The sequence below is a fragment of the Clytia hemisphaerica genome, unplaced genomic scaffold (genome assembly GCF_902728285.1).
Source record: "Clytia hemisphaerica strain Z4C2 unplaced genomic scaffold, Clytia hemisphaerica genome assembly, whole genome shotgun sequence".
NCBI lineage: Eukaryota > Metazoa > Cnidaria > Hydrozoa > Leptothecata > Clytiidae > Clytia > Clytia hemisphaerica.
In genome coordinates, this window is record NW_027103582.1 from 421,335 (window position 1) to 444,850 (window position 23,516).

General features: G+C 35.9%; 1 protein-coding gene across 1 annotated transcript; it reads left to right on the top strand.

Annotated features, from left to right (window-relative positions):
* The first annotated feature begins 5,191 nt into the window (after positions 1-5,191).
* On the top strand, positions 5,192-20,356 carry LOC136801311 (syntaxin-binding protein 5-like). Its single transcript, XM_067057950.1, has 24 exons — positions 5,192-5,373; positions 5,564-5,661; positions 5,776-5,857; positions 6,161-6,261; positions 6,550-6,684; positions 7,102-7,165; positions 7,931-8,014; positions 10,908-11,040; positions 11,541-11,622; positions 11,905-12,053; positions 12,273-12,502; positions 12,741-12,805; positions 12,935-12,975; positions 13,296-13,534; positions 13,808-14,085; positions 14,606-14,694; positions 14,972-15,322; positions 15,494-15,613; positions 15,805-16,098; positions 17,361-17,472; positions 17,768-17,863; positions 18,123-18,247; positions 18,931-19,049; positions 19,687-20,356. The coding sequence occupies exons 1-24, from the start codon at positions 5,245-5,247 to the stop codon at positions 19,822-19,824; spliced, it is 3,354 nt and encodes a 1,117-aa protein (XP_066914051.1). The 5' UTR covers positions 5,192-5,244; the 3' UTR covers positions 19,825-20,356.
* The last annotated feature ends 3,160 nt before the right edge of the window (positions 20,357-23,516 follow it).

Sequence of the window (23,516 nt, forward strand, 5' to 3'; positions counted from 1 at the left end):
TTATTAGCTGGGGCTTCGTGAGGCTAAGCTTTTAGGGCAATGTTTTTGTTTTTTCTGAAGCATATAAGATAGAGGAAGACCTAATTAGGGGAACAATTCTATCAAAAGTTATTGGCAAAGAAAGTCACCTTTTGAGGTCGAAATTATGGTTTTTCTTGCATAACTTTTTATTGCAGTCCCCCTGTCTTATCCCGGTTTGACAACGGGTAGTCAAGTACATAACAAACATACGGGAATGTTTACACATGGACAGGATAAGTTTCCACAAAGCCCCAGCAAGAACAAAAGTTGGATTTGACTGAAAATCTTTGATATATTTTTTTTGGTAAAAGCTATGGTAATTCTGTTTGGCTATGAAAAGCTTATTTATTCCTGTCAAGATACTTTTTATTTGAAATTGGTTGCTTTACAAAACAAAAAGATATTAGAATGTCTTGACAGGTCATTTTGTCATTTTTGTGTAATTTTGGTCAGCTGAACGGATTGACGCAGTTCCATTGTTTTGTCTTTTGGAACACGCGTGTACCGTAGAATCGTCTAATATCGACATGCGTATTCTAAAGTTGAAATCGTAAAATAATCAAAACAAACCTGAATGAAATTCTTGGTATCATTCTTATCAAACAAGTTCATCCATCAAACTAGAAGTTCAATAAACATTGCAATCCTTTCAATTAAAAAAACAGCCAAATTATAAGCAGTTTTACAAAGCACACGAAACGTAACTTTCTCGTCCATCATTAAAATTTTACAACTTTATTACGCTTCTAGTCACGTGATAAAAATAATTTGCGCGCTTAGCCTGGTTTCCCCTTCCTTATTTATCAAAAACACTTGCTCTAGGCGCTAAGAGGCCACACGCCGTGATGGCCAGTATGGCGGTCACATTAAATTCAAAAGGAAACCGGATTCTTTTTATTATTTTCGGTTCACGGTAAAAAGGTCTACTAAAAAATTCCTTGCGTGCTAAATGTTGTTTTGATTTGGATATCTTCGTTCTGTTGGAATGAAAGCATGCTAATTAGTTTTTAGTGACTACATCGTTAAAGTTTTCTTTTTGAATAAAACCCACTTCACTTTTCTTACATTTCAACAATCTGTGACGTGATAGGGAGAGTACAATTTAGTGATTTATTGATAACTTTGGTATGTATTTGTTTATGTTTGATTTTTTATTTCGAAGATCAGCCTACAGCTTTGTCGAAATAAGAAGACGCATGTCGATATTAAACGACTCCACAGTATTCGCCTTTCCATCCGCCATCTTTAACTGTATGCAAAAATACAGGAACGAAAAAGCAGTGGTTGGATTTAGTTGGAAAATATGCAAAACATATGCAAGTTTACTTAAAGATTAAAAAGACAACAAAGCATCTTTTAAAGAAATATTAGTAATTATGACATCACACAGCGTCACACATTAATGTTTTGATTTGATCATTTGGGGGATCTATTCCTAGGAGAGTAATTTGCCGTCAGCCAAATAAGGATTTTTTTTTTACCTTCGCTGGTGATTTTTCAGATTGAGTTTATGTCTAATGTTATGGTTTTTTGAAGTGGTTGTTCTAAGAGATCAGCAAATATAATTATTTTTAGTTTTTACAGGGTGTCTACGGGACCTTGAAAACCTTGAAAACCTTGAAATTGGACTAAACAACCTTTAAAACCTTTAAAGTGAATGTAATTTGAAAGAATTCCTTTAAAACCTTGACAGTGTATGATTGTGACAGTATTAGTTGTCTTGTTTTGGCTTGGGTTCTTACTGAAGTTTTGGTCTATGCTAAGGCTCTAAAAAATTTCTTGCACACTTTCACTTTTCTGATCAAATACTGGTGGTAACCTTTCATGCACCTTGTCAGCACACACTCATATATCCTACTATTTTACAATTTTACTTCCGAAAAACCTTGAAAATACCCAATAAATGGTCCAAAAAACCTTGAAAAAACTAAAATTTTGCCAAAAAAACCTTGAAAACCTTGAAAATGGTGACAAAAATTTCGTAGACACCCTGTTTTAAGAGAAACAAATTTAATCTTTCTTCTACAAGATTATACTTCAATATACAGCAATATAATGCCAATTCAGTGAAGTCAAGTTTGAAGATATTCTTTATTAGAAAAATGGTTAAAAGGAGTCGTAACGCAATTTACCTTACCTCCTGAATTTGTCTTTGTTATGCTAAAATATAACAAACCTTTATCATACTGTCTAATTACAAAAACCTCCATGTTTTAAAATTCCTTAGCTACATTATATGTACGGAAAAGGTTTTCTCCAGGTTTTTTCAATCCAGGGATTAAATTTCCTTTTGGCGCTGAGCCCCAGGAATACTTAACAATAAAAGAAATCTCCACAAATGATTAGCATGTTATGCTTTGGTACTCTTTGTGTTATCGATCCAAGGACTTGGTAGAAATTGTCAACCTCTTTTTTGTCAACAACATTGGTTGGGCTATGGCAGCATATGAACCTGTTTGAATCTGTTTTTTTTTATGTCAAAAATATCAAAATGATGAAGATGGTAAACAAAATTAAAATTATGGACCCCTTGGAAATAAATTGAGTTTAACATATTTCTTCTTTTTAATTCTTGAAAATAAATGGGTAGGTTCTAAGGGGGCACCTGCAGCGGGTATTGACCTCCTACAGGTCTCTGAAGGTCAAAACTCAATTTTTAAGTCAAGAAACAGGCACTCACTTAAGTGCTTAAATTAAAATTTCTACTGTAGTCCAGAAAAATGGAATTTGTAAAAAATTTAAAACTAAATACCTTAACTGGATAAATTTTGGCGGGGATTAAATTTGGCGAATTTGGCGAATTGTGCCAAAATTCGCCAAATTAAATCCTCGCCAAAATTTCCAAATTCGGCAATTCGCCAAATTAAATCCCCGCCAAATTTAACACAAAGAGAATTATGTGAAAAATCACAACTTTTTAATATATATTTGAGTAATTTTCACCCATTTCAGTGTGACAAAATTTCCAATTCGCCAAATTAAATCCCCACCAAATTTTACGAAATTGATCTATCACCAAATTAAATCCCCACCAAAAATCGTATTTTGGCCAATCGCCAAATTAAATCCACGCCAAAATTTATCCACTTAACCCTTTCTGGACGCATGATTTCACGGCTATATGACGCAAACAAAAATTTGATTTTTGACTTGCTTCACTAAGATTGCAATAGAAAGTGATTGATAAATGATATCAAGATAAGTAATACCTCGTTTTTTTCACATGTAATAGGGGTTTTGAAATACCAAAAAAAAAATTTTAAATATGGCTGACACCTGATCACGTGACCGAAAAATCGGCAGATTTTTTTTCGGAAAGGCAAAATTTTTGACTTTGAATAAAGAAATAGAGTTAAAGGCATTTGCTTTACGCCTTGAACTTTGAATATGATTTAGAGAATTGAATTACTGGCCGGGTAAAAAAAATTTCATGTCAAAAGCCTTCCAAGAATCTGAGTAAAGTGATTTTTTGTCTAAATTTTTGAGCAATTTTTCCCTTACAGATTTAGCCTGAGTAAATTTACAACAAACATTGAAAATTTATAATTCTAGTTGTAAACAAGATATCGAAAAGCGGTTTTTTGCAGGTTACGGGAAATTTATCTCAAAATCATTATTCAAAACCATGTTATTGTATTTTGGCGCGAAAACTGTTAAAATCTTTTACAAAGCTATGGGCCACCCGGTAGCCCGTGCGTCATATAAGAACACGATTCATGGGCCACCCAGTGGCCCGTGCGTCCGGAAAGGGTTAAGGTAGATCACAAATGTAATTTTTCAAATGTGATTACGAGCTAATTGCAAAATGGGTTTTATGCATTTTTTCCATTGAAAGAAAATTACACTAAAGTATTTTTTTCTCCTTCTCTCTAAGTTTTTTTATTGATGGATGTTTATAGTTTTTCTTTCTCTCAAAATGAATTGCAAATGAAAATATAGCGTAGAAAAAAACATTATACTATATTTTGTAAACATTGAAATGCCATTGAAGAGTGTGATGACGATTAATTTCTGAACCAATCATAAATCTTAGCTATCTCTACCCTGGTTATCAAAAGGTTTTTCCTTAGCCTTACAGTCAGAGAAACTGTCTAAGAACTTGCAAGTACACCTTTCCCGTGATTCGCAAAACAGATTTGCGCACATTATTTTTTTGCTCACCACTGCTTTGGACTCAAAAAGTTTCACTTTTAGGGATATATTCAGGTTAGATTTCCATATCTTGTTTATACCATTAAGTGATTGCAAAGCAAGGGCTTTTCTGACACCAACATCTTTGTCAGTAGGGTTTACCCAGGAGCCGAGGTACTTGAAATTGTCCACCCACCTAAGGTTGGTACTGCTGGATGTGTGAAGTGGTGTAGGACTAACAATGTTATATGCAGGGATTTGTGTCTTTGCAATAGAAATTTGTATGATGTATGGAGTCTTTTTTTAAATCGATGAAAGTCATATCACAGCTTTCAGATTTTTAAATGTCACCCCTTCAATAATTAACTAGAGAGTTTGTGCCATTGTAGTTGCCCAGAGCGAAACCATTCTTGTTTAAACGTAGTTTGATATTGATTGTCTTCGGAATACAATTGAGGATAAGTCTATTGAAGATCTTGGCAATGATTATAGCTAAGACTTATTCCTCTGTAATTATCAGGCTCATATATGACTATAGGCTGGGTTTGTCCAAGTCTAAGAGTGTAGAGTTGCAGAAACCTAGGCTAATTTCAATCAATAATCAACCGTTTATTGTATGTGATCCTTCTACTCAGCCTTTGAAATTTCCAACCATTCAAACTATTTTTAAAAGTTCATTGAAAGTTCTATGGTCTGTTTATAATAGCTTTGTCTGAAGAATAGGAAGCTGAATTGAGACCACTGAATTCACCCTTTTATTGTTATATGATTTATTGATATTTGTGATTCATGTTTGGAGGAAGTATATAATTTTAGAACCATATGTCTGCTATTTTGTCCCAATGAATTGAATGAAATTATTTGTTTATGTTTTTTTAGTTCTTTGGAATGATTCTCACTTAATTTTTATCAATCTTAGATTCTTGATAAATAAGTTTGTCTAAATTATCTTAGTTGTCAACACTTAATCTTTGGGAAGTGTTCTTTCAGTTACATTTGAAGATCAATAATATTTGTATTTGTATCACCCTTAAATAGATAAAGAACAAAAACATTCTAAATGAATCATCATAAGAATGACAAGATTGAAAGATGAAAAAGTTTGCTGGGATCCGGAGAATTGTCGATCAGCTACAAACAAATACACAAACTGACGGCCCAACAGAGCCAGAACCTGATATCAATGACCGTTTGACTGGCGACAAATTTACACTTTCAAAGGTATATATATTAAGTCTTGGTTATTTTTCATATTGACTCTCCAATAATATCTTTTTGCAATGTCTAACTTATTCTGTTTTTTTAATCAGTAAAAAACATCTCTAGCTAGTCGAGGAATGAGAAGACAATAATAGATGGATAGGAATATCACAAAGTTTCCACTATAGATCTTTACAAATTTATGTTTCAGGTTGCACGATATGGCTTCCCCTACCATCCCACATGCCTGGCCATAGACTCTGTACAAAAATTGCTGGCGATTGGGACAGCTACTGGCGCTATAAGAATGTAAGTCCTGTTCTTTTAAATCGAAAACATTTTCTAAACTTTCATTCGTTTAAATTTCAATATATCCATAAGAGATAAAAGACTTATTCAAGTTTTATTGATTTTATTCCTTAGATGTGGGAGGCCTGGGGTCGAATGTCATGTTTACCATGAAACCAATGTTTCTGTTACCCATCTTCAATTTCTCATAAATGAAGTAAGTTACTACTATCTATTGATAAAATCATATTGAAATGATCATTTATTACTTTCTTGCTTATAATTTTGATCCGTCTGTACGCAGAGCTGTTTACGTTTAAACGATCATCAGCCAAAAACAAAAAAGGTTCTCCTCTATACGAACGATATGATACGAGTACAAAAAATTACTCACCTATATTTTATTACGTTTTCAACATAGATTGAATGATATACCAGTTCAAAGTTTGAACAAGTTATTCTTCTTAAAAAACTTATTTGTACTTTCAGTTTTCTACAACTATGAACAATATTTTTATAGGGTGGCTTAGTGAGTGTGTGCAATGATGCATCTTTGCATATCTGGAGTTTGCGACAAAAGCAACCTGCTCTAATCCAATCTCTCAACTTCAAAAAAGAAAAGTAAGTTTCTTGACTCTTTAATGACCTTTTACTCACTATTGTAAGTGGACTTTTTCCAAAACGTCTCAAAAATAAAAGGGAAATAAACTAATGTACGGAGGAGGAGGAAAAATTTTATAACATTTAACTAAGTTTCTTAAATGATGTGAATAATCTCTTATTTCACACCCATAGATTTGTGCTTTGAAAATCTAGTGAAAGGCCCCCAAAACTTTGAAAACTGCAAGTTTAATATTCCTAGAAACATTTTTGTATGTCTTAAGAACTCCATTGATCTTATTTTCACAGAATCACAGCAATACACAACCCCTTCTTATCGAAATGGTTGTACGTGGGTACTGAACGAGGAAATACGTATATGGTACATGTAGAGTCTTTTAAAGTGTCGGGATACGTCATTTCTTGGAACCACGTCATTGATGTGTAAGCTTCTTTTTTTTTGTGAACATTTTTCAGATAAGAATCTTGTCTTATGTGATGATTAATACCATATTCACAAATCGTGAAAAACATCATTTGAAAAAATTAATACTGAAACAGATTTTCTTCTGGCATGGGTATTGTAAGTTGGTCAATATTCTTGTACTGTTTGTTTTGTCCCTGGGATCCGAAAATTAGATCTGAGAGTTTTCAATATATAGACCTCCAAAACCTGACCTAGACTAAATAAGACATAAGACTAAATTTTGGCAAGTCGAATGATCCTTGGAGAGACAAGCTGAATTTGTAACATACAAATGTGGCCTATCTCTGCCTATCTGGAGAACCTTTTCTTTGATATATCGATTGATTGTGTCCATTGAAACTCATACACCTAATTTGATGAATTTTTTTTTTTAGGTCGTGCAAAACTCATCCAGGCCCAGTCACCCAAATTCAATCCAACCCTCAAGATTCGAACAAGGTATATATTGTTGCAAACCATTGGACATGTTTAACCTTTAAGCAATTCACGTTAAAAAATCTCATTGTGTGCCTTCTAAAAATCACCAAGGGAAAATAGAAAATGACCTTATAGAGGTAAGAGGAAAGGTTGGGGGGGGGTAGACCTTCATAGAGAGGAGTAAAGTATTATAATAACATTTTGTGATGTCCCATATTAAGCTTGTTTTTTTTTTCAAGTTTTTTTTTATTACTGACTTTCTGAAATTTCATAAAAATACATCTTCACTTCAGAAGTTCAGAATGTTAAATTATTATAATTGACTAATATTATGCACAATTTGTTTCTATGAAACACTGGAATGGTAGTTTTCTCAGTGGGTAAGTCGTTTAAGCGCTAAGGGGGGGGGGGGGGTAGAGACCCATTGCTCACTATGAAGCTGTAAGCTGGTATGAAGAAATTAAAAGGCTAACAAATAAATGAAGCATTTTGGTTGACGAACCGGAACATTTTATCACAAATTTAAATTGGTATAATTCCCAAAATGAAGCTGTTGCACGAATGCAGAGCATCCCCAGCCGGTTTATTCCAAAGATTCTGAAATGGTACTTCATGTCTCTCTGCTTGATGCTCGACAATCAAAGAGAAGAATCAAGAGTAAGGAGAGAAACCCAGGGAAAAGAGTGACACCCTCCCCTACCTTCGGGTAATCAGCTGAAAGGGGAAAGGGAATCTTCGACTATTGATATAAGGAAAATATTAATCTTCAATTCTCTTTGATTTCAGCTCTTACTGAATTTCGAAAGCGGAGTTTGTGTTGTGTGGGATTTGAGAAGTAAAAAGATTTTTCAATCCTATTCCTTAGAACAGGTACGTTTTCTTTCTATTTTGCCGGAAAATGAGAGGTTTTTTAGAGATTTTCGGAATAGCTTAATTCACAACAATTGGATTCATTCAGGAAGATAATACTTCTTTTAAACTTTGTTTTCTGCAAACTCATTGAAATGCCCTTCAGAATAGTTTTGGATTTTCTACGCGAGCTTTTGTTTATTTCTTTCCTTCTTGGTGATTGCAAACATGAATAACATCCAGTTCAGAAAAATTATTGTTATAAGGAGTAAGTCGGGGAGAGAAAGAGAAAGAGAGAGAGAGTCACTTTCACACATCCTACTGTCAATGCATACTTGAAAATGTATTCTATTCAAAATACACACAATTTGGCCGAAAATGTCTGATTACGTCCCATAAGAGACAATATGTTGATCACTCTGACTCCTTACTCCTAACGAATGTCTCCCACTACTTGCCCCTTCATTCGAACAGTTTTGTTGCGATTTACTACGCTTTTTCAGTGAAACTTTTTTCCAGTGGGTGGCTACTACATTCTCCTTAGCTAAAATCCCATGCGCTGCTTTGATGTGAAAAGCTGACGTGATGAGTAATTTGACCGGTGTTGAGATGTCTTTTCTTCGAAGCTCTAAACCTTCGAGTTGACTGATGACTGAATAGCGGTCAATCTCTTCGTTCTCTTCGTTCTCTTCTTGTCCGCAACGCTCGCAAACCACTTGACTCGATGACGACGATGCCTCGTTATCTTTGAACTGTGGTAATTTACATCGAGAACAAAGCGTGAACGTTGCCGAACCTCTCGTACGCTTTCTCTTGCGTGCAGATTTCGCACTCTCAATAGGCACGACTGGCGGCCCGCGCAACGTTCGCTTTTTGACATACGAGCGGAAGTTACGATCGTTGGTGTAATAAAGAACCAATAAAATCAAGAAATAAAAATTCCATACAATTTTGATGGGTTTTAAGGTATCCGTTGACCCGCTTTCTCGCAATACTTTGAAAGAAAAGTAAATGATAAACAAGGTCACGTACAAGAACTGCCCATTTAAAGTGTTCCAAGTTAGAATGAAACCTTTGTATCTGTTTTTAATTTCCTTCTTTGTTCCGACGATAGCGTATAATAAGACAAACAAAATGGCTAAAAACATGGATGTATTTATCAGTATGGAGAATATATGGAAGAACGGTTCCAAGATCTTCAGATAAGCAAATATTTCAGCCATCAGAAGAATTGCACTGATGATGCATAAAGACAAAATGTAACAGCAACCTCTCTTGATGTATGCTTCTCGACCGATAGCCTGCGACACCATGTGGTTGTATCGATGGAAGAGCAACAAGGCTACTTGTGACGTTACTAAGATGTAAAAAGTTTCATTGATCAAGACATCCATGGTGTAGAGAGTCTCCAATTGAACATATTTCAGATGGTGTTGTAAGGTATGGTGTAGATTGGTGATGGTGGATGTGAGAGTATATGCCAGCAAACTCATTGAAATACCTTTGAGAATGGTTTTGGATTTTCTACGCGAGCCTTTGTTTATTTCTTTCTGTTTCTTGGTGATTGCAAACTTGAATAACATCCAGTTCAGAAAGTTTGTTGTGATAAGGAGTATGTAGGAGAGTATGTTCAAACCGATCTGTAGTTTGTCCTGATTCATCTTGCACACGAGGAATGGTTTCTTTCACCTCTCTCTCCCCTAAATTTCGAGTAGATAAAACGTGCCAATCTTTCTCCTTCTTATTTTGATTCACTTTGATTTCCATCCAATGCAATAGAAGTTTCTTCTGATTTCAATCAAATGATATTTTGGAGTCTGTCCTGCTGTTATTTGCCCAGCAATCCGTTGTGAGAGATCCCGAACGAAAATTTCAACCCATCTGAACATCAAACAAGACTGGGGTTTTTTTTGCACAATTTGTTTTGATGTCAAAACTTCCGATATCTTCTTTTCCCTTCCTCGCAACTTTGTATTTTAATTTTAAAAAAAGGGGAAGCGAAAAGCGTTTTTTAATTGACACCAGAAATATTCTTCATAACATGAGCTAAACGAACATAATACATTACCTTTGAAAGAAGGAGGGGATATAGATTAAAATATTCTTTTTCTATTTTGTCGTCGAAAATTAATATAATTTTGAAAGAATTCTTCTCATTTATCGTAAATTAAAACATGATATAGAGAGATGTGTTAAGCCAACTATGAGATAATTTCCTTGTTTTCAATCTAACTAAACCTTTTTATTGCGAAGTGAAATAGATCCTTTTTTTTTCTCGGGAAATACAAATCGCGTGACTCACAAACTTTCATGATAAATGATGATACTTTAATTGAAAATATCGCAAAATTGAGCAACTAATTAAGGTTGCAGAGAAGGGGTGAGGTCGTTTTAAGTTTTACTTGAAAATGAAAACAAAACTACCCAAACCAATATAAAACAAACGAATTCCCTTAAAGAAAATACAGCTTGAATTCCTGGAAGGCCATGTTCTCATAAACGATTGCACCAAAATTCCACTAACTCCCTATACTATCGGGGCATTAAGCAGTGGAATAGTTTGCCTTCAAAAGAAGTCAACTCACCCTCAGTTCAAGAATTTCAAGAGACCCTTAGTGTAGCCTGGAAAGATAAAAAGTTTGAATATGATTGAAAGTGTCACTAATGTTGCATACCTGTCTATATTATAACAATGTAGTAATTAACCCAAAATGTATGAGCGATTCATAGAGGCCCATGTGTCCTAACGGTGGCCTGCGAATTTAAATTATTTAAATTATGAATCGCAAAAACCAACTCAAAAAGTGATACAGCTTTCCATATAAAGAAGACATGGATTTGAACCTCTCTAAAAGACTTTCAAAATGTTCAAGAACTAGGGAGGGTGACCAATTATTCTGTTCGCTTCTTTCAGAGTTCACAATACGTAACATGTGCGACATGGCATATGGAAGGACGACAATTTATGACGGGACATTGGGATGGCAGCCTCTCCACCTGGAATTACAAGAATGGAAAGAAACCTGAAGAAAAACAAATGCCTCATGGTATTCATGATATGCACCATTGCAATGTCTTCCTTGACCCAACAGCTGATTGGTTAAAAGTGACGCATTGACTGATTTTACGTCACTTGCAACCAATCAGCTGTTGGGTCCGTGATGTAATGTCAGAAGATATTGTAATGATATTGTGATTGATAATGTACATTTGAGCTGATCATCTCGGCAGTCTTTTATATTCAAAATTGATTGATCATTCGTACCATGTACTCTCGCTATCAAACGTGTGGTATCTTTTAGACTTGACAGAGATCTGCAAGGATCAAAAAGTCGTAAAGGAAACTTGCCTTTATCTGTTTTTACGTTGTTTTGACGAAAAGTCTGATCTTGACCTTCATACTTCTGAAATAAAAACGTTTTACGTCAGAGGATGAGCAGAAGCCAATTTCTTTTTCGACATTTGTGCAAAACACCAGAAGGAGATAAATTAAGGGCTAAAAGTATTTGATTTTGAAATTATCATAACTTATCTTTTTACTTCTTAGCCACTAATAAGACGGGAGGTAATCATAACACTACAATATGCTGCCCTATTCTCAAATTAGAATGGCTCGCTAGTAAACAAGGGTAAGAAATTTTTATCACGCTGTTTTTTGTTCTGCTAGTTTTTGTTTGAAGTGATTTTGTCTCGACAAACTACACACTTTATTTTGGAATCTTATCTCGTGCGTAGAGTTTGTCCTCTTGATGGCTATCTTTGAACTAAACGAGACATTGGAATGAGCGGGGACTCGAACCACCATCCCCTGCATTGGAGCGCTTACGACTTTTACCACTTGGTCCATCACTTGCTTTGACGCCTTGACGTTCAGAAATCTTACACTATTTTATTTCCTCATCTCTTTGCAGGGAGTTACCGATCACCATTTTCTCAGGTGGTATGCCATACGGTAACAAGAACAAAGGATTGACCGTTATGAAGGGAAGATCAAAAAGTTTGTTGCTATCAGAACAAGTTATTGATTTCCAATGTCTACTTGGTTCGCCATGGCCCACCGGTAAGCTTATACTTTTCCTGTCTAGTGCAGAATTCCAGTTTGCTCATCATCTTAGGAAATCTAGCCGTTAGTTAGTGTAGATGATAGATGATGTTCAGTTAAACAAGTTTCAAGATGTGTTTCTGGGAGAACTCAAATTTGTGGTGTCATTTCGGTTTATATCTTAATCCCAATGCTCATTTTAACATTTCTTTCATTATTCCAATTTCTTTCCAACAGAACACCCTGACCCTCAAGCATTGGTCGTTCTCTTACGCAACGAGATTGTCATTTTCGATCTTGTTGGACCTGTTTCACCAGCACCTTCTTGGTTCTCTCTCCCCTATACATTCGACATCCATGAATCTCCAGTCACCTGCATCTCCTTCTTACCTGAATGTCCCAATGACCTGGTCATGGCTCTTCATCTTATGGTCACACAGAAAGAAAACCCCAACCAATCAAAACGGGTATCTTACAATTTTCATTATTGTTGTTCTCATTACCACTACCAGTTTTTTTCGAAGTTACCCGTGTCAGTTTTAGCTAAAATTGCTTTTTAATCACACCAATTTCTAAATAGTGTCTTACACGGTTACTTCCCAAATTTCTCCAAATTAAACTGGAGCACAGTCTCCTTCTATGATTTTCTGTCTGCACTGAACATTCCCTCTCCCATATTAAAACCTGGTTTTTATTTCATTCCAGCCCTGGCCATTAACAGGTGGCCAGGACGGTGAGATTGGTCAAGACCCTACAATCATCATCACAGGGTAAGACATTTCTCGTGCTTTTCGTGACGTTGTTTATATGAATGAGTAAATCTTCAGAGCTGTTTGAGAAGAAAGAAAAACGTAGCTGTAAACATAAGCGACTCATTTCTTGCTTTATTTTGCTCTTAGACACAGCGATGGTACTATCAAGTTTTGGGATGCCACTTCAAGTACGTTTTTTTTTCAGATTTCCTCGTTGATTTGATTATTTGAAATATCGGAATGTGGCTTCTTTGCGCGTATAGGGTTTCACCACCATGAAATCTTTCTATATAGTCACTTATTAACGTTTATCATTTTGATGTTTAAAAGGCTTTGTCCACTGACTTTTAGAAAACCTGGACTAATAAGCTATATCTGCCATTTTTGATCGAAGTTTTTTTGAAAGAGATACCATATCAGAGATTTTGATTAGTCGGGATTGAAAAACTACGACCAGGGTCTGTATAAAGCTCGGTGATTTATTCTTTCAATCATTTCTCTGTTCCAGATATGTTAATTCCTTGTCATAAAGTCTCGATAGCCCGTTTATTCGACCGCACTATGAGTAGGCAATCGAGCACAACCAGCAACCTCAGTAAAACATCCAGCGTAGAGCATTATGATGACCCTTTCGCTGTCCAACACTTATGTTTCTGTCCGTACAGTCGGTTGTTGTCAGTCGTCACCACAAGCTTCTTGGTCATCACTTTCCAATTCTCCAACAAAGAAAATATCATTGAAACTCCTGTAAACTTATTTGATGCACTCTCTGATAACATAATACCTGATCGTTCTCGAAAATATTTGTAGTGTCTTATCCTAAAATTTACAAATATCCCATGATTGATATTATAAATATCTCCCCTCCAACTAAAAAAGTTGTTAGACTTTATGTTTTACATCAATTTTAAGTTGTTCTAAAATAACAACCTTATGACATTGTTCAGGTGAAAAGAATGAGCACTTTGGTCTAGGCTTTTAGTGATTGTATTCAATCTTTCTGAATTTCATTTTTTTCAGAGACTGGAGATCAACTTTAGTATCGAGGCAGGCGTTGAATGCAACGATAGCCCCACAGAATTGTTAAGCAACTCTTTCAATGATCAATCCAATCTCACCAAATCCTCCTCAGACAATCGACTGGCGGTCTCCTCCGCCCCTGTGTCATACCACCCGCCCTTTCGAAGTGTGGGAGTGAAATGGCCGATCGGCTTTCAACCGAGTTTGATTTGTAAACAAGTAGCGAATGAACCAATGCCGAACATCATCTCACTCGCACAAAGTTCATCTTATGGATTGTAAGTCTCCAATTAAATTTAAATTTAAACCATGATTGAATCAATCTGAATCAATTGTTTAAGGTTGAATTTAGAAATATGTTTCGACTCATTTGCAAAGCCCTACTACACATAAACATCTACTAGAATAGGAACAGGTTCGACCTAGACTAGATTAAACTTCCGACTGAACTTTTTGATAGTTTTTGACGACGTAGACTGAAGTGAAATAGACTAGGAGCACTTGGCGAGGTCGTTATTTTGAAAGAAAAATAAATAAAATTTCACACAACAAAAAGAACTGCTTTGAAGTTGAGAAGTATAATAAAAAATAAGAACCCAACATGAATGCAACTGATTTGCAATCCCTATCTTTAAATAAAAACAAACTTCGTGTTATATTTACCTTCCAAACAGACAAGCACAGCTTCGGAAATTAAAAATCGGAAATCCAGTATAAGGTGCACTTGCCTAGTACTGAACGGGTGGGTTCGTATGCAAACTACACCAAAAGATAGAATTCAATATTTTGCTCTTTCAGGATTGCTTTTGGGAGTTCGATCGGAGTAGCAGTGGTAGATTACGTTCGACATTGCACAGTCATGGTTTGCATGACTGATGAACTTGGTGGTGAGTCATTCAGTTTAGAATAATTGTTTTTGAATCTCTCATCGAAATTTGGTCTCCCGTAAAAGCAAAACTAAATGTTTCAGAATTTCATTCAATTTTCTTCAAGTTGTTTGTTTACCCATTATGAAAATCTATGGCAGTAATATCATTGTGAAGCAAATAAACTCAAAAGCTTCAAAAATATATTTTCGAAGAAAACAAAAAAAAAACCTTTCGATATTTTAACTCTCGTTATGTTCATACAATGTTTCATCCTGTATGTATATTCTTTCCACAGTACAAGGCGAGTGGACGGAGCTCTCCATACCAGCAGCCGTCAAAACACCTCTTCATCAAACCAAAAGCAACCCGCTCTCCCCAAACCTCAGCGAATCACGTGATCTTTTTAACGGTGACATCTCCGACCGTAAGAAATTCCATACGGATAGGCGAAAGGGAGATCACCGGAACTCCAAGATTGACAGGAAAGATGAACACTCAAAGTTAGGCAAACGCACCTCCTTACACAGTACAAGCAGTTGGAATGGCAAAGATACGGAGGACGGGCAAACTTTGTCACCCATCGTTGCTCCTGCAGCAGGATCCATCCAAGCTCTCATGTTTGGCTCTACTTACACCAGGAAGAACGGTAATCAGAGACAATTTATTTCAATGTGTGGACGGGGACTTAAAATTTGTTGAAATGTGTTTTCCGTCGTTATTTTCAATAAGGATTCCAAGTTACATATTTTTGTGAAAGACCTCTTAAGTCTTGCAAATTATTGGTTTTAAAACAATAGAGCTCCTTCTTCTTTTCCAGGTGGAGTTCAATGTCCATCACTTTGGGTTGGAACCAGTCTCGGTACCGTCGCTTTAGTGGCCTTAAGTGTGCCAACACAAGAACAAAGATTATCGCAACCTGTCCTCTCTAATTGCACGGGTAATATTTCTTGACGATCTTCCAATTTAGATACGGTGAAATTTTTTAAAAAGGTCTACAACTTGTTGCTGACACCCTTAGACATTTAGGCATTCGCGTTTTTGTTTAAGTTTAACATTTTCAAGTTGAAGAGTCTTTTTATACCCTTTTAATGTAACATGATAATGCATTTTTTGTTAAATACTTCGAAGGAACTGTACTGAACCACAATCACTGTGTACTCGATATCACACTCATGGACCGCTGTGGAAACATCGTCATGCCGCCCTTCAACTTCTGGAGGGATAAAGACAGCGCTAACCCTGACGCCAATCGAACCAATATCTCCAACCTGAACGTTGAGACGAACGCTAAGCAACATGTTGCTGTGACAACGGAAAAACAAATCAAAGTGCGGACGCTGCCGACTTTTAAGACGTTGCACGCAGTTGAGCCGGTGGTCGGGGATCACTTCATCGTCAAAGCAGATACTATGATTGTCGAAGGTACTTTTTGTTTATCAATCAAAAAGAACAAAGATGTGGTACTGAAGTTTACTGAAAATGAAATTTTCGGAAAAATCTGTTCCAAAAAATATTACAGCACAAGATATTTTTTATCGTCGACACGAAATGTTCCGATACCTTAGTATATTATATGTAGTAATACACCTTTTTCCGGTTATCCGTTTCGGATAACCGGAAAACGGTCACCAAAATTTCGAGTAAACAAACCATCCCATTGGCTAAATGCAAAATCATAAAAAATGTGCACAAGTATGAGAAAAATGGGAGTTTCTAAACATCGACCAGAAATGGTGACAACGACCAGCGACCACGATCGGCGACCAGATAAATTTGGATTATCGAGTTTATCTGTTATCTCCACCGTAGAGAATGTTTAAATCAAGTCCTCAGAATACTAAAAAGTGACCTTTGAAGTAACCAGTCATTTTCTTGACAAAGTGACACTATTTGACAAAAATATTGACATGGTCATTAAGTATGTTTGTAAGCTTTGTTAAACCAAATATTTTAATTATGCTGAATAAGATGCATTTAGTATGAATAGATAGAACTTGTCAGTAGGAAAAAATTGGGAAGGCCAGTTTTAGAGGATTCTAATCAATTATTCTATTGTCTTTATGCTGACAAAATGACTAATTTCGACAGAAATAACAATCTGATGATGAAATCCAAAGCCTCTCGAACCATTTTCAAAAAATCTTGTGCCACTAATTATTATTTTGATGCTGATAATACAAAAAGATAGAAATTGATACCATTATCAAGCTCCAAGAGCGTCGAAATGGTTGTTTTACGTATTGGACACGTGGCTTTAATTGGATGAGACAGGGGCGAGCTTACTCTCCAATATTAAATATATTCAAATGATTAGGAGAGAACAAACACTCTACGCTGGAGAAAGAGAAAAAACTCGATAACCCAAATCTGGTCGCTGGTCGTGGTCGCCGGTCGTGGTCGTCATTACTGGTCGGCGTTTAGAAACTCCCGAGAAAAATGTGCTTTCTGTGCTCTTACTCTGGACATTTTTTTGTTTATGTTTTTGCTTTTAGCCAATGAGATGGTTTGTTTACTCGAAATTTTGGTGACTTTTTATACGAAGCAACTAACCGTAAAAAGGTGTATTATGATAGCTGTCGAATCTCTAACAAAATGATTACGTATCTTACATATACAATCGAATCTCTAACAAAATGAAAACATATCTCTCCATACTTACACCACTTTTTCTTACTATTTCACAGGTGGCAACTGCATAAGTTGTTTGAACACTGACGGTCATATCAAGATATACAGCTTACCTTCATTACGACCCTTACTAGACGTTGAATGTGGTATCTCACTGGCAGATTACAGGTAAGTGTTATTGTTTTTAAAGGTTCTCTGTTAGTTATGGTTCATCTATTTTAACGTGACTTCGATTATGGAAGCGTGAAAATTTGTCTCTAGTCTACAGATTCCATAATGGCAGAATTTTCTTTAAGTTACGTTTATCGCATATTTATAACTATGTAAAGACTCTTAAATCTGTAAACTTTTCTAGGAATCGAGCAGACGATTTTCTGTAAATTTTCTGATTTTAACAGCAGTCCACCCACTCACTGGATCAAAGAAAAGTTTGTTTACAGTTAGAACTTTTTTTCTTTTTCAGAATGATCAGAACATTCACAGTAGGGAAGGGAGGAGAAGCGACCTTCCTCACAACTCCCACCGAGATTCAACGGATCGCTTTCACCAAAGAAAAAGAGTAATTCCACCATTTTCTATTTTAAAACTATAATACTATATAGATATGAAAACCTTCCCCTCTCTCCTTTTTCGAGTTGTTGCAATTTCTTTCAGCTTTTTGTTTCTCCTAGTGTTCGTTTTTCCGACGTTTAGACATTGTCTTTTTGTGTGTTATACATATCAAATCGCCGGGATGTTATGGCAATTACGAAAACCAGCTATTTTATGTGAATCAAACTGACTAAAGAAAGATATTTACATTCTCTTCTTACTTTCAGGGAGAGTTTCGTGGACGGTTATGGGTGTTTGTTCAAATTGTGTGGATTACCCGAACAACGACCAAAAGGTTTCATCGAAAGTTTCTTCACATCCGCACCATCAAGTCTGGACAGAGAAGAACTTTGTAAGCTCCATGTTTTGTTTTCATTATCGTGTGATGAGCTACATCGCCTTTAAAAAGTGTTACCGTATTACTTCGAAAAAAAACTTATTTAATAAACGCCCCCTCAAATAAACACCCTTCGAATAATCGCCCCTTTAGGAGAGGGGCGTTTATTAGAAACGTGTGACTTTAATACTTCAATTTCAATACCAGTGTTAACTGGGTTTGAAAAGGAAGATTTTAGTTATTTCTTGTAACCAGAGCAGTTTTCGATGCAATTTTAGTCGTTGAACCAAAGAAATTTTGCACTAGAATCCTGATAAAGAACTAAAACAAAGGGTATATTTGCTCTAAATATTTGACTATAGACTAAAATACTTTAATAAACGTCCCCTTCTTTTAAACGCCCCCTCGAATAAACGCACCTCCTAAAATCGAAAAAATTAAACAAACACACCGGGCGTTTATTCGAAGTAATACGGTATTTGAATTTTATAGCCGTGTTTTTTCCAATTTTAATCCTTCAATAGACGATATCGGCTTAACGAAATTCTCCCCGAATGATTACCCATGATGCATTGCGCAAAAAAATTCACGGACAAAATTGACTTACTGAATTTGTTTGCGCAATGCATCATGGGTAATCATTCGGGGGGAATTCGGAAAGCCGATATCGTCTATTGTTTTACTATATTTACTCTCAGTTGGAGATAAGAGCGGAAACAGCGGGTCAAGGGTAGCGGAATACATTCCAGGACGCGGGATGAGCCACCTTCAACAGCAAGTGGAGAATTCGAATGACGTCATCAGTCGTGCTAAAATGGTAAGTGATATTTTTGTCGTGGTTAAAAGTCATGCAATTCCTAGATTACTCTGTCCTCTCCTTGTGCTCATAAGAACGTGTCTAAAGCCCATTGGAATGAGATTGGGCTCTTCCAGAAAATGTTAGTACATGGGGGGGGGTGAAGGATATAGTGTCTGGGGGTAGTGAAAATTTACAAAATTTGCCTTGTCAATTTTGCTCTGTTTGAGGGTAATTTTGATTGTCCCGGGGGTCAACTAATGCTTGTCCGGGGGGCTACACCTACTGTCCGGGGGTCAAAAGTTGCAATGCCCGGAGGTAAATTTCCAAAAAATGCTCCACCCCATATTCAATTTTTTTCTGGAAAAGCCCATTGGAGAGAACTAGATTTCACTGGGTTGCAAAAAATTTAGGAGGGTTTTGTGAGGGTTGACTGTAAAATTATACTAGGTATACTTAAAAATCCAAAAATTGTGAGAGGGGTTCGTATTTTATTGCTTTCAATATTAGCAACAAGATTTTATTGGAATGTTTATATTCCAGTAAGTAGTAAAATCCAATTTTTTCCCAGTTTTTTCTCAAAATATAAGGTAAAGGAAAATAAATCATGATACGGATATCAGTTCTTGACCTTCCTTTTCTTTTTTGTCACCTACAGGCTTTGATCGAGCGTGGTGAGAAGCTCAGTGTTCTTGAAGACAAAACGGCAGCAATGAATGAAAACGCCCGCTCGTACGCTTCGGCTGCCCAAGCGCTCGCGGACAAATTTCAAAAGAAGAAATGGTATCAGTGGTGATCTAATGTCAGGTGTTCTCTCCCCGTTTCTTGGGTTGCGTGAGTAATTGTCGAGTTTCAAGGCAACTTCAGATCCAGAAAGGTCCCTTCACAAAGTGAAAGATTGTTTAGTTTGTGAGGGGACTGTCACGACCTAGCCTCCAAACTTGTCGGGCTGATAGATACGTTCTTGTACATGATTGGCTAATTTCCACGCCAAAATTCATCTCAAAACATCATTATAAGAGCTCTTATGATAGATACACACAGGATTACGTAATGAATTACGACGACGTTTCTTGACACAATTGCACTAAAATTTCTATATGAAAAGAGGAATATTTTTTTTTTCGTTTTAATTTATTAATTTTTTCTAACTCTGTAAAATTGTTGCAGATATTTCAGATCAAATATGTCTGCTTTGTTTTGGTGAATCAACTCTCATCAACTCACTGGTTGAATTTCTTGCCACACCTTAAAAGAAATTAGATCTTCGACACGTCTTTATTGGACAAAACGAACCAGAACGATAGATAGCTAGGATGCACTTTACAGAAAAATTCTTATTATAAAAAATTCTTATTTGTTTTGGATAGAACACTAATTTTTTGAATCTTATATTATTGTTTATTCAAAGGTATTATAAATAAGATATATTTTTAAAAAAGCGGGGGAAAATACTTCTATATATTTTTATAGCTAACCTACCCAGATATTCTGCCGACTCCAAGCTCTTGCAATTACTGTTTGTTTTTATTTTTCGTTCTTGGTAGAGAAAATTTATGTATCTGCACTTTTGAGGACGGTGGAGTAACTGAACATTTTTGGAATAACCCGCAGTTTTGCCCCGCAAAATCGAGGTCGTTAAAAGCGTTTGTTTACTGAAACAGTTCTCAGTTGACCAGGATCTAGAAGACAAATCAGAAACTGACCGTCTCCGTCGCAGAAAAAATATATATACATGAACTTGTATTCATGATATGCACCACTGCAATGACTTCACGAAATTATGCAACTTTTCTGTTCTTCTTCCACCCAATACGTCACTTTTTCTGTTGTTTAAGTGACGTATTGGGTGGAAAATTTTTAAAGTTCTCAGAAGACTCTCCAGTGTTGCATATCATAAATTGTACTTCAATCGTGCTTTTAGGGCATTAAATGGTTGTTGAACTTAAAAGATTACGTTTACCCTGAACTACGTATTTTGGATGTTAGCAGAATATATTGGATTAGAATACTATGGTGGTGTTTATGTGTTGTCGGATTGTCACTTTGTTTCGAGCAGAAATTTATTGTTTATATGAGTTTCAACCAATCGCGTTTCGTATTTTCACAAACATTTCTGTTCGTCTACGCGATAGTTAGGTATCTATGGATATATATTTGCGACCACGAACACGGGTCTCCTGCAGCCTCCGTTCGCACCATGACCTTTTGGCAGGATTAGAAAGAAGCAAGGTAGACGTGTGCAGTGCAAAGATCGGATTTGCTTCTAGAACGAGAACTCAAGCGGATATTCGTTTCAGAAGTAAAGCAGATCCAGCGGGCATACCTCCCTTGCTTTCAGGTTAGCCATTAGAAAAGAACCGTGGCGTGAACGGAGGCTGCAGGAAACCTTTACACGTTCGCGGATTATCTACCGATGCTTAAATTCGCTTTCAAAGATTCTTCTCGATGTTAGGAGACTGGACGCGAGTCAAAGGTGAAGGAATTTATTTATTTCCACTCATTATTTGATAGTGGAGTACTATTTTCTTATTGCATAGAATTTTATTTCATTGAATTTTTTTACGTTGGAATTTTTGTTCGTTTTTGTTTGTTTGTTTCGTCTTTTTATTTTTCGGTTGATTCTTTGTAATCATAATATGAAAGAACAAATAGAATTTTTTTGGAAATCATCACTTTGTTTATTGAAGGTATTTTTGGCAGGTTCTCGCGTATTGGGGGCTTACTGCTTGATCCTCATCTAATTTTTCAGGTCTTTTGGTGTGCTACTAAAAAGCATAACGCACCGAATCTAAAAATAGTAACCGATCTACACAAATCTATTCGTTTGTACGACTTGCAATCCCATCCTCCTTTGCGTTAATTGCATGTTAAAAAGTTACAACATCAAAAGAAAGGTAATAAACGGTTTTCCAATCATTTCGAAATGAACTGTGGGATTGGAACTCGTGAGACATTTTCTAGTTGAAATAATTGATTTGAGATGCAGAGCGCTATCAAAATCCGAGCGCACTCCTTCATCTTGTAAATTAAGCTTTCAATTTTGGATTTTCAGCTCAACATCAAAAAGGTGATCTTTCCGAACAGCTCGGACACCACAAAGTTAAAAGTTTGACAAGCTAAAAATGTAAATTGTTAAAACTAATGCAAGTAATTGGTTATGCACTATTAAGTTCAAGTAATGAGGATGAAAGTGCATTTCAGGAATTTTCATCATAACCCTTTTATAAGGACAATGTAATCTGTATTCTCTGAAAGAACTTGGTTGATTTGACACTCTCATTTTTCGCCTTTTTTCGACTTTTTTGAAAAGTAATGTTTTAGAATTTAGACGATAACTTTTTATCTAATTGTCAAAATTTAAGTTATCCTTCCTCTTTCTAAAGCAAAAGAATTGATTCTTTAAAGGTTCATAGAACTCGAGAAAATTCACTTCAAAGAGGGGGACTTTTTTCTGGGACACCCGGTATAACGCCTCTCTGCTAATGATGTATGGTCGATGGTCGCATGTGACAGATTGAATCTAAAGTCCATTAGCTTAATTTTTGCACTAATTCTTGTATACAATCCCATACTTCAATTCAAGTCTAACAAATCATTTACCGTTGAAAAGATAATTCAGAGAGCTTAAGTTTTTTGAGAAAGATAATTCATAAAAATTTAGAAAGGTATATCACCGTTTATCAAAGGTTATCGATTTATTCTTATAAAGTATATGCTTATAAGAAATAATATGCTCATATGTGCGCCATCCTTGTTTACTTTTTGTAAGAACTAATTAACCGAAGGATATATCACCGTTTATCGAGAGTTATTGATTTGATTCTTATAAAGTATATGCTTATAAGAAAATAAAGAAAAAATCCAAACAATGAAGCTAAAGACACAAAGATATATGACGTAATCCAAAGAAAACCTGCGAACATCGTCCGTGGTTATACGATTTGTAAATTAAATTTAGTGAGTTTGTCCACCGTATCGAGTACTTTCGTTTCTAATTTTTTTATTACACCGCCGCCGCCGCCGCGAAAGGCTATCGTAATACTTTCGCTAGGCGAAATTAATAAACTTTCAAAACTACTTTATTAAACTATATTCAAACGTCAGCCACATTCATAAAGGCTCCTTTCCATCAGCCATTTTGTTTAGAAATGAACCTGTGTTTTCATTTTCATTTGTTTATCTTTTTTTGCCATGTCAGCTTTTTCCATAAATTATGCGCGCGCATCGAGAAATATCGAAAAGCCCGCGAAAATTCTGCTCAGTGACTGGGCGAGTACTGACCAATTAGAGAGACTCGCATATGCAGGGACAGATATCCCTGCAGACGAGTTACTTGGACCAGACCGTAAACCAGAGACAAGATTATAAAAAAATAGACGGTGAAATAGTTTACGGTCTGGATATCCAGGCTACTGTCATGGCGGCTCGAAGGACTCTGATTACTCTTGTTACTAAAAATTTCTCTAACTTTTTCTGATCGTACTT

Bases quoted from the DNA above. Each gene is read 5' to 3' on its own strand.
- LOC136801311 (XM_067057950.1), top strand. From the start codon at position 5,245: ATGAAAAAGTTTGCTGGGATCCGGAGAATTGTCGATCAGCTACAAACA. The intron at 15,323-15,493 runs GTAATCAGAGAC...CTTCTTTTCCAG, and splicing joins TACTTACACCAGGAAGAACG to GTGGAGTTCAATGTCCATCA. The intron at 19,050-19,686 runs GTAAGTGATATT...TGTCACCTACAG, and splicing joins TCATCAGTCGTGCTAAAATG to GCTTTGATCGAGCGTGGTGA.